The sequence below is a fragment of the Megalops cyprinoides genome, chromosome 1 (genome assembly GCF_013368585.1).
Source record: "Megalops cyprinoides isolate fMegCyp1 chromosome 1, fMegCyp1.pri, whole genome shotgun sequence".
Classification (NCBI taxonomy): Eukaryota; Metazoa; Chordata; class Actinopteri; order Elopiformes; family Megalopidae; genus Megalops; species Megalops cyprinoides.
Genome location: NC_050583.1, coordinates 28,924,211 through 28,934,959, shown reverse-complemented (window position 1 = coordinate 28,934,959; position 10,749 = coordinate 28,924,211). Strand labels below are relative to the sequence as shown.

Sequence of the window (10,749 nt, the reverse complement as noted above, 5' to 3'; positions counted from 1 at the left end):
AAAGTCTGTAAACAAGAGGGCACAACGTGGCGCCTCCAAAACAAAATTGAAAGCCTATTTGAAAGTGCTGTTCCCCCTGGCTTGCAGGTCGGGTTTGCAAGTCACAGCTGTGGCTACAGTTTTTTACACTGCAGAGCTAAATTCTTTAGTTTTAAACAATTGGTGCAATACTTATTTCTTTAATATTGTCAAATAATCCTAAGTCAGCATTTGTATCTTGATCTTGAACTCCACAATACCACAATAAGGTAGGCGTACATCAAGGCATAGTAGAGAGCACGCTTCCTAAGAACATCCTTGAGTAAACAACTACACTGGAACTGTGGGCTCCCTCTATATTGCGGATTATACTGAGAAAAACCACATTCAGTGCAAAGTTAAAAGCTCATACTCCAACATTGTCAGCAAACAAACGCAATAAAAAGAAAAAAAATTGGAATTCAAATAAACATGATGAATAAACAAATGAGCTCATTTGAAGCATTTTTTCCATGAAGAGCACTACCTGGAAGTGTAAATATATCCTTTCACATTATAATATTGGCCTGCATGATTCAAGTATTCAAACTGATATGTTTTGGGCTAAAACAAAGAGGAAAAATGTGCAGAAAAAGTAACTTGTTTCCACAGGGTGACCCCGTCTTTTTTTTTTTTTTTTTCATAGGTGGAAAAAAAAGTCAAACTAGTGCCATTTGTTTCCTTATTATTCTAATTATTATGATTATTATTATTAATATTATTACACACTGAGGTCACAGTTCCTAAGTCAGAAGGTGAAAGGTGTATTACATGGTGTCCCCGCCCCCTGCCAAGTGGTCGACAGGGAGGAAGGAGTTGATGGGGGAGGGGCTGCTGAGTCCGCGGCCCTCGCTGCCGCCGGGGTTCCCCCACAGGCTCGAGGAATAGTTAGGAGCACCCCAGAGAGAAGTGCCATGGAGGTCTCCACTGCCGGCTCCCGACAGCCCAGCACCGTTCCAGTGATTTGGATCATTGCGGTTTGGGAAGGGGTGGGAACCCTCAATGGATCCGATCCGGCTCTGAGAGGTGCCCAGGGTCTGCCAGCCAGGCTGGGCAGTCATGGACTGACCTTGTGCAAAGAAACGGCTGATTTCCTCTTCACTAGCAAACTCAGCGAGAATAGTAGTGTTCCCTAAAACGCACCTGAGGACAAAACGTTCAGAAGAGGTTAATGACCACTGTGGGGCATACTGAGGCTTTCTAAGTAAAGTCTGAATGAATGGGATCAGCCGTGGAGCTTCCCAGCGCCAGATATGCTGTGCTAATTTGGGATTCCAGAAACTCTGAACAGCTCAGCTCTCACGGTCTAATATTCCCCTTATGACACTTAGCTGTACAGAGAGATGCCTACTTGGTGACTCTCACTACTTCTACCCATGAGCTCCTACTGAAAGGGGTCCCAGCCTTACGATCGAATCAGTTTTGCACCGACGTTTCAAATACAGAAGATACCATGCAAACAGACAGTGTCTTCCTGCCAGGGGCCTATACTCACATGTGCAGAGATTTTTGTGCCTTGGCCGCCTCCTCCTTTGAGCTGTAGCAGACTACAGCGTTGCCGTGGGGCAGATTCAGGTGGAATGTTATCAGCGGACCGTGCTGCATGCACAGTGTTCTCAGAGTGGAGCCGTCAATCTGAGGGGCAGAGAATCACACTGAAACGCACTGCCAGCCTTTCACAGGACAGCGCTGCTTACGGAGACTAGACTAGTTAATATTAAACAGCAACTGTTAGGGCGTTTGGACCGTTCTTAAGGCAAAATCCTAATAGTCAACAAAGAGACCGAACGCAAAAACAGCGTACCAACCTGAGGTGTGAGATTTTTGAGAACAAGCCAATTAGTTGTTCTCCCTGAGCTGTTGTCGCCCCAACTGGAACCTGAAGAGGGAACGGGACACAGAGGCCTCAGAATTTAGACCCCACACACAAACTGAACAAGCCAACTCTTTATAAAAATGGAGATTTATCTGGATCCCCCCCGCACAGCTCCGATCACTCACCAGGGGTGAATCTGGAGTCGGAGCCACCCCAGCCCCCCAGCCGCAGCGAGTTATTGTCCCAGGACGAAGGGGGTTTCTGGCCAGTCAGGCCCGGGGGTGGGCGGGACGGAGCGGTGATGCCTTTTGGTGGCAGAGGAACCTTCCACAGTTCATGAGCCAAAGAGGTGTTGGTGACCGGACCAGGGGACCATGTGTATTTGGAGTCACTGTTTCTGGCTGTTGTCAAAGCCAAACAAAACAAGAGATGCACGTGAGGAATACTGTTAGGGTGCCCATCTACTGAGCATAGCATGTGCAGTGCAGCACTTGGGCTGTTGCGCATGAAACTGACCTGAAGTGCTTTGTGCTGTACTGCTGAGGGAACCACTGTAGTTGGAGGCACGAATGGAGGACCAGGCACTATTTGAAGGCAGCGTGGTGTTCAGAGATGAGGTTGACCCTGGAGGATTAGAAAACAAAGTTCATTTTCTTCCTTCTTGTGTTGAACTTGAATGGTAAAACTGTAACCGCTAAATCAAATTTGCTCTTGGCATGAGCTCTCCGCCACCGGCTGCATTCAGTTCTTTACAACAGCTGCACTTCAAGATGCATACAGGATTGAGGAACGTAACTTCACGTTAAGTCTAAGTACACAACCTACCATTGTTCCTGTCCCTGAGGTGGTCAACATCCCGGACAGTATTAATGGAGAGATTATTAATCACACTGCCGGGAGTGACGTAAGGGTCAGTTTCAGGGTCAATGTTTGGATATCCTTTCCAAGGCTCACCAGGGCGAAATTCTAAAGTGAAACAAAATTTTCCAAGAATAAATCGGTTTTAGATGACAAGGTTATGCACCTATCTTTCACACACCGTGTCATTAGCACAATATTTTATCCATATCAATGCAGGATTCTTCTGAATAGTGATTTAAAAAAGATTGTGATAGTGATTTCATAGCAGCACAGACATAGGGAAGAAAACTCTCAGTCTATTTTAAAGTAAATATCAAAATGGCTAAAATTCCACATTACATGGTATTTCTTAGTGTTTTAAGTTAGGCAGAGGAAAGGTATGAAAAGAAGGTAGTTTGCCACTGGAGCCACCCTTTAAATCACTTGCAATTCCAGGGCTCCATTTGGGGCTTCTTTTAACGGCAAAACTGTTCTTGCATTCAATGACTGACTTTCTCAACCTAGATCTGTGCTCCTACTTTGCACTTGTTTTCACATGAGATATAAATAGCTGATGAGAAGATGAGGGTGAAAAGCTTTTGCACTGTGGACATTTGCTTGTTTTTGCACTGATGGGGTAAAGCATTTTGGCCTGAAGTATTTCACTATGAAAGGTGTTATACAAATGTTTATATATAATGGCCCATTTCTGCTGTCTTCACGCACACCTTTACGTTCGTATGTAAGCAGTCTGATGAATGAACTGAAGGATGTGGACGATCAAGACGTTCTCTCACCTGGAGGCCAGTTGACATTGCTGGAGCCATGAGGTGATTTGGCACGGTTGGGCCAGCCGTCTCCCACAGATCCAGGAGGGCTGACAGGAGAGTTACTGGTATTCATGAAGTCATATGGACCGAAGGGGGAATCTTCAAGCCTCAGCCCAGAAGAAATAGCACCTGTTCAGAAAATACGCCTTCTTAACATCCTCGCTCTAACCTCAACTTCCTCAAAGAAACGTCCCTAAGGCGTACGCTGTCATTGTGGCTACGCATCATTCCAGTCTCCGCAGAGGCATTCATTCACTGTATTCATTCCGTATGTTTTTATCACCTTATACTAAAACAGAATTTTGCAGGGTATTATTTTAACCTATCTGACAACATTTTATGGCCACAAAGATTTATGTCTTTGGTCTATTACAATGCTAATATGCCATTTTCATAAAAACACAGATGATGCCTTTATAATATCTGACCACTTCTACCAGAGTTGAGGGGTTACATGACTGGTTTGTTCAATTTATTAACCCTCTGTGTAGTTCAGATGTTCCCTGGTTTATTAACTTAACTAAACTGAAGTATAAAATCAGAATTATTAATGCAAGCCCAGTTCCCACAAATGTTCTATACAGTAAGCACTGTTCATCTTTAGTCCCCTGGAATTGATTACTGTAGTTGTAAAACACTTCACCATAGCAAAAGAAACCTCATATTCATATTTCTAGTCAATGATTAAAAATGATGAAAAAACGTAAACTATACTACTTAACGTCAATGACATTACTGTACAAAGAGAAATAGTTGGACTGTTTAATGTGAAGAATTACACTGCTCACTTTTACAGTGTTGATGGTAATGACGACTATTTTCTCAGAGAGAAACTTACAGGGGTGGATCCCAACCTTGTAAAAATTCTCTGCAGATACCACAACATATTTTCTAACACAGTAATGTTTGTGTAAAGATACACACATAGGTCAGTTTCTCAATTTCTTTGCCCTGAAAAATTATACAATTGATAAAGGATGTTGAACAAATACTGAACTGATAAAATGCAATGTATATAATATGCTGACATGGTCTGTAACAAATAAAATTTGGGCAACTGTATAGGTCAACACTGAACAATTATTAATAGATTCCCAGCATTTTTACGAATTAAAACATTTTCTTCTATTGCTACAGACCTCCCTGCAATGCCACAGCAGACCTCTCGAGGTCTCCAAAACCCAGGTTGGGCACCACCACTTTACAGTATACTGGACATGACAGTATCACACAGGAATGTAAACCGTTACTTACCAGGTTTGCTGGAGTTTTGATCTAGCGATGAGTTAACGGAAATGTCCAAGGCAGTCCATTTCTTCAGCCGGGACTGGGGCTCTTTATAACTAATACTGCCAATATCCAGATTGTTTACATTCAAGTTTGAATTCAAGCCTGGAGGAGGTGAGAAGGGGAGAAATATTGGGACTGTGAGACAATGTAAAAGTATCCAGTCAGGGAAGGGAACATCCAGCTTAGCACATTCTGTCCCTGTCGGCGTCTTGGGGGGGCGGGGAGTGAGATTGGACTCATGGGATACGGCCCAGCACCCATATCAGGTTTATGTTGCCATGACCTCATAAACCGTGAAGGCCAGCCTCAGGGCAGCTTGAGACGGGCAATATTAAAACTATTAAAGCCCGCTCGCTTATCTGAGGGCCCTGCCCAAAAAAGCAGCACCTGAACAATCGCTGTGCTAGAAAAACAACCTGGCCAACGCCAAGCTGCAAGAATGTAGAAGTGCCACACACACTCCTGCTAGGTCACACACGCTGGCAGTTTCTGTGTCACAGCTGCAGCGCAGGTGGGCAGGTAGATGAGTAAAAGCTCTTATTCACCTCCTGCTGACACAAAGTGGCTTTCATGGCTGGCAAAAGTCCTCCCTGCCAGAGACTCGGGTGGCCGCTGCTCAGGGGAGGGCTACGGAAGCTACGACTGTGACTACTGCCAGCTGGGGGACAACATGACACATGTGACGCGGGCATCAGGGGGTGCTTTGCAGCCCGGTGACACAGAGAGCCACCGCGCCCTAAGCCGGGAGGGAGAGGAAACCCACCTAGAGGAAAGTTACTGAATGAACTGAGCGCGCTCTGCTCCTTCTGCAGCTCCGGTGCATTCTGGGGCATGAAGTTCTCCAGGTAGGACTTGAGGCCTGACTGGTGTAGTGATGGCGGCTGCGGGGAAGGCTGCGGTTTCATCAGGGAGGGATCCAGGTGGCGAGGGGGCTGCATCATCTGGGAGGGGCCCAGAGGGCGACCCTGCGGGACACAGCATCGAGTCAGGATCAGAGAGGGACAGTCCGCCCAGCACTAGCCACCAGTAACACTGAGGATACAACCTTGCAGACAACTATTACAGCAAATCAAAAGGAAACCATGACGTATAAGAAAATATACACACGCACGCACACACAGTTTCTAGCAATGCAGGACATTCAAAGACAAAAGGTATGCCAATAGGAAGGACAGTTTGGTTAAATTCATCATTTGGACAAATATATTATTCAAGATCAACATACACCTAGCTAATTTAACTTCCTTGGTGACCTATTCAGCTTGTGAATTTTCTATTTGTGAATTGTGCTTTTTAATTAGCTTTGCAACATTTGTCGTAAATGTGATTGTACTTCAGCAACACAAATGTTTCTTTGTAATACAGGAACCAGCTGAACTGAGTTGAATTAAACAGCGAGAGCCATAGAGGAAAGGATGCAGAGACAGAGGAAACTCCTACCTGCTGCTCCTGCTGCTGACGGCCGCCCATGGGCATATTCCGATTCTGCACTTTCTGCTGCTGCAGGAGGAGGCGCTGGGACAGGTACAGAGAGTAAGCACCACAGCCAAATGCCACTTAACATGCAATTTCAAATTAAGCCTATTGGAATGACAGTGATCAAGCTACTATTAACTACAGAAGGTGTACCACAAACATGTTAACTATCTTGTGGTCCTGCACTGCTGGTGTCATGAGACAGGCATAATTTGCCTCAACAAATTACAAATGGGAAAGGCCTTACCTGTAGCTGGGACAGCTGAGAGAGCTGGTTTAACTGGGAAAGCTGGTTCAGCATAGCGACTTGCTGTGGCCCAAACAGGGGATTCAGACCACCGTTATTGGGAGGATACTTCAACAATGATGCTGGAACCTGGGGCGACAGGGGGTGAACCAAAGTGTATCGATCACCCCACAGCGAAATCAATGCTAAGGCGCGAGCTGAGCTCTGCGCAGCGGTTTAATTCTGGACAGATGCAGACGCGGGCAGGCAGGCGGGCAGCTCGTTACCTGAGGGGAAAGCAATGGCGGAGGCACTTGAGTGCGGAGATTAGGCTGTGATGAGTTCAGAGGTTGTGCTGGAGGCTGCTGTGCGCTCCTGCCTTGTGCTGCTGCATTACTGCCACTGAACATGGGATTGACATTCTGAAAGAGGAAGGGGGGGGGGGACCGGTTAAACCGGGATACAACCAGCTCGGGGACGAGGCTCAAACCACCAAGCACAGACGGCATGCAGCAATCAGAAAGAGAGAGGGTCCCTCCAGACTCTCATGCAGACTCAGACTCACCTGCCTGACCAAATTCAAGTTCTGATGGCTCGGCGCTGGCATGGGGCCAGGGCCCTGATTAGGTAGTGTATTGTTTGAAGGGGGAAGCTTCACATTTTGATTAGATGAGAACTGTACATTTTGGGGCTCTTCTGCTACAATGCCATCTTGGACAGACAGGGACAGAGACAGCTGCAGCGCGCCAGCCAGCAAGCAAAGAGGGCAGTGAGAGGCACAGCAGCGGTCAGAGCGGGGGGGTCGGAAAGAAACCACACGAACGCCCAGGACCGGCACCGGGGAGAGGAGGGGAGAAAGACAAAGACAGGGCAGCAGAGAGGAGAGAAAGGCAAGGTTAGACAGATCAGCAACTAGAAAGTAGAGTTCAAAGCTGCAGAATCCAGAAGTCGTTCACATGTTTTCACTCCAGGTGACTACTAATGAACACTGGACTACTTAAAATGTTCCACGTACATGGAATGCCCCTTGGCATTTCAATTTAAGGTATGACCAAGGAACGTGTGCGTGGCTACACTCCCGACCCCAAAGGGCCCTGCAGCTTTGAACAGCTGAAGTGCACGGGTTAAGACAAGAGGACCGCCGCTCTAAGGGTTCTGCAAGACAACTGCGCTCCTTTGAGGATGACCGGACATCATCCGTCTCGCTTGGGTTGAAGGAATCCCAAGATCAGAGTCTGAAATGTTTTCATCTCTGATTAAGCAGATGAAAGGCATGCACAGAAGAAAGAGAAACTCTGAACGTCTCCTTTCGTTTCGTGAACGAAAAAAAAAGAGCAAAGGAATGGCTAAACTGCTTTAATGTGAGCCGACGCTGCTGACCTTATCAAAATAGGGACCTCGCTCCATGGAAGACTCTTTGGAGATCTGATGACGTGACCCAGGGCTCTTTCCGATCACGCCATTGTATTCTCCCATATTCAGAACATGTTTGTCCACGTCCATGCGCTTATCCGCCAACATCCCTGCAAGACAGATGGCGTTACTTCGGCAGACCGGGACACCCTTTTCCACAGATAATACGTCTAACAGCTGACACTGGAGTCTGAAGAATGAGTGCATGAAAAACTCACCTCCAGACAAATCCATCTTATGGGCCTTCATGGTTTCTTCAGGAGGTTCCCTCTGCAAAAGGCACAGCTAATCAGATGCATTCACATACTCCTGTAAGACCCATACCTTTACCGATGCAATTTTTAAATTCAGATTTCCAAACATTTGACGTAAAGCCACCTCACAGACAACAACCAATGGATTAGGCCTAATCTACAAATTAAAAGAAGTTTTGCAATGACAAGTCTTACAGGGAAATTCATGTTGTTGAACTGCTTCACAAACTGATTCATCCAGGCATCATCTTGCTTGTTGGCTCCTTTATTGACCTAGAAACAAATACAAACTTCACATCAGGGGAGAGTTCTTCCGCATGCTTCATTACAACATCAATAGCAGCGTATGTGCACACAGCTTCTGCGGTATAAAGGATGTAATGATTTTTGCAGACTTCGCCGATAAAACTGATTTATGACTTACGGCTTCCCACTGAATCCACGGGGAGTGCTAACAAAGCACATCACCAGCTGCACTTACCTTGGGAGGCATCTTCTTCATGTACGACCAGTTCCCTGGCTGGTTCATCTCTTGGGACGGGTTGTTGTTCCACATCCCGATCTCCACCTCCTCCTCTTCCTCCCAGCTCTGATGGCGCGATCCCGGCATGGGCATCTCGTCACCACACCAGTTGTCTTGCATAGGTTTGGGTCCTGTCAATCAGAGGGTGAAGGAACAGAATGGGTATTTAGTCGCGGTTCAGGGGTGCGGTCAGTACACCCCCGCGGAGCAAGCCCTCCAGCGCTCTATCGCCGGTGTACAGACTGACCAGGTTTGTGTTGGGTCTGCGGTCCCGCTGCGGGGCCTCCCCAGCCGCCAGCGTTAGCGCTCTGCCTCCCCGGCTCCTCCCAGCTCGCCCCGGTGTCCACAGGCTTGCCCCAGGCTGACGTGCCGTTGTCCACGGAGACGGGAGGGCCCGAGGGCTCGCCCCATGACGACTCGGGTTTCTGCGTGCTTCCGTACGGCTCTCCCCATCCTGCAGGCGAGAAGGCTTCAGCTCAGTGCCAGCAATGCACATCTTTTCCTTACACTCAGTTAAAATGCATTGGGAGTTAACATATGAATTAACACAGATTAATATATAATTCCATTTTTCAGAAACTGTCTCAAATGCATGTTTGTACAAGGTAAAATCCAGCTGTTTGCTTTACATGGGGGCAATGCCCCAGGGGGCACCTAAAGGAATGGTTCTGATTCTTCATTTCTTGTTCATGTGCCTTTTAGGAATGGGAAGATTAAAAGCTAAACCACTGTTCAAAAACGCCATATCTGGACTGCAGGAATTTTGTTGTGATGGCCAAGGTCACATACACAAAAAACGTCCCCACACATAACCTATACACCATGAAAACTTCAAAATGATAACAAACGTTAGCACCAAGCAGTCTCACACATGTACTCATGTCATACCCTTGGTAAAAACTGTCATATTCATATCATATAGCACACATTGTAAAGGGTAAGGACTGATGAAACTGGCCAAATGATGAAATGATTTGAAATGATGCCAAATGATGAAACTAACAAATCATAATTCGATACATGGCATGGAGGGGTGCACAGATGCAGCAGCCGGGTATAGATTATACAGTACAGACCAAATGCACTACTGGCTACCAGCCAACTTTGTTTTAATTCAAATGTTACAATATTATGCATCAGGTCTGATCAAAATATAACTACTACATATGTTAATGAGTAAAAAACACTAAACTGTGATGCAAACTCAGCTACTGTTCAGCTTTAGACTGAGCTGACGACTGCCCAAGGTCTAGAAAGTAAAAGAATGCTCCAGTCATTTACAATGTTTACAGAGTACATAGTTAAATGAAAGCAACATGTTTACAACATGCAAAACTGCCTGTATATTAATTTTTTTTCCTACACACCCGAGTAGCTATAGCAATGTAAAATACCACACAAAGCATATTGTACTCTTTAAATAACTGAAGAGAAAGCCCAGATGACTACAATAAACCAACTGCCACATTAGTCTAAGAGGCAACCTTTGCAGTATTCTCAAATTCAATTAAATTCAAGGGCATAAGTAAGTTAACAGAAAATAGTGGACTTTACTGCATTGGAAGATGAGTGACTTTGCACGGTACTTGACCTGGGTTTCTGCTGCCTTATCAAAGACATTCATCCCTGCTACACTCAACAGCAGGCGGTTTCTCTCTAATGATGTGCATCCTGAACAGCACAACATTCTCTGTATACATCTGTTCACCCGCAGCTGACAGCTTCAGTGGTGAGCTTTTACAACGGACATCTGGGAGCCTGGCCATGTCTCCACACCGCGTTTCACCACGCAACTGACTGACACAGATTTCAAACTGCAGACGGCAGTTTTGTATGCCCAGGAGTTCAGCTGCCCGCATATAGCCGAGGGCCATTTCAGTTGCATTTCAGAACATGTTTGAAATGTGGAAAATGCTGGAATCGGCTTAACACATGTAAGCCTGCTAAAATGCACTGAAATACTTGTTTGCAAGGATAATGTCACAAAATGAATAGGTCCAGCACTATGGATCCTTTGAAGTTGGATAAATCATACTTACACTTAAGTTAGTGTATTTGCGTCT

At 45.9% G+C, this 10,749-nt stretch overlaps 1 protein-coding gene across 3 annotated transcripts in view; it reads right to left on the bottom strand.

Annotated features, from left to right (window-relative positions):
* Positions 1-8: 8 nt before the first annotated feature.
* Positions 9-10,749, bottom strand: part of LOC118775811 (trinucleotide repeat-containing gene 6A protein-like) — a 37,296-nt gene continuing 26,555 nt past the window's right edge. For 2 of the 3 annotated variants that reach the window (XM_036525882.1, XM_036525883.1), the window contains 18 exons: positions 8,934-9,140; positions 8,645-8,817; positions 8,359-8,436; positions 8,128-8,179; positions 7,877-8,019; positions 7,062-7,232; positions 6,784-6,918; positions 6,518-6,646; positions 6,235-6,309; positions 5,558-5,759; positions 4,759-4,896; positions 3,472-3,633; positions 2,660-2,800; positions 2,351-2,458; positions 2,020-2,235; positions 1,827-1,897; positions 1,514-1,653; positions 9-1,161 (listed from right to left, as the gene is read on the bottom strand). In XM_036525882.1, coding sequence (XP_036381775.1) covers positions 786-1,161; positions 1,514-1,653; positions 1,827-1,897; positions 2,020-2,235; positions 2,351-2,458; positions 2,660-2,800; positions 3,472-3,633; positions 4,759-4,896; positions 5,558-5,759; positions 6,235-6,309; positions 6,518-6,646; positions 6,784-6,918; positions 7,062-7,232; positions 7,877-8,019; positions 8,128-8,179; positions 8,359-8,436; positions 8,645-8,817; positions 8,934-9,140 — 2,717 coding nt within the window. In that variant the 3' untranslated portion in view covers positions 9-785. The remainder of the gene's footprint in view (positions 1,162-1,513; positions 1,654-1,826; positions 1,898-2,019; positions 2,236-2,350; positions 2,459-2,659; positions 2,801-3,471; positions 3,634-4,758; positions 4,897-5,557; positions 5,760-6,234; positions 6,310-6,517; positions 6,647-6,783; positions 6,919-7,061; positions 7,233-7,876; positions 8,020-8,127; positions 8,180-8,358; positions 8,437-8,644; positions 8,818-8,933; positions 9,141-10,749) is intronic. The other variant, XM_036525884.1, reaches the window with a different exon arrangement.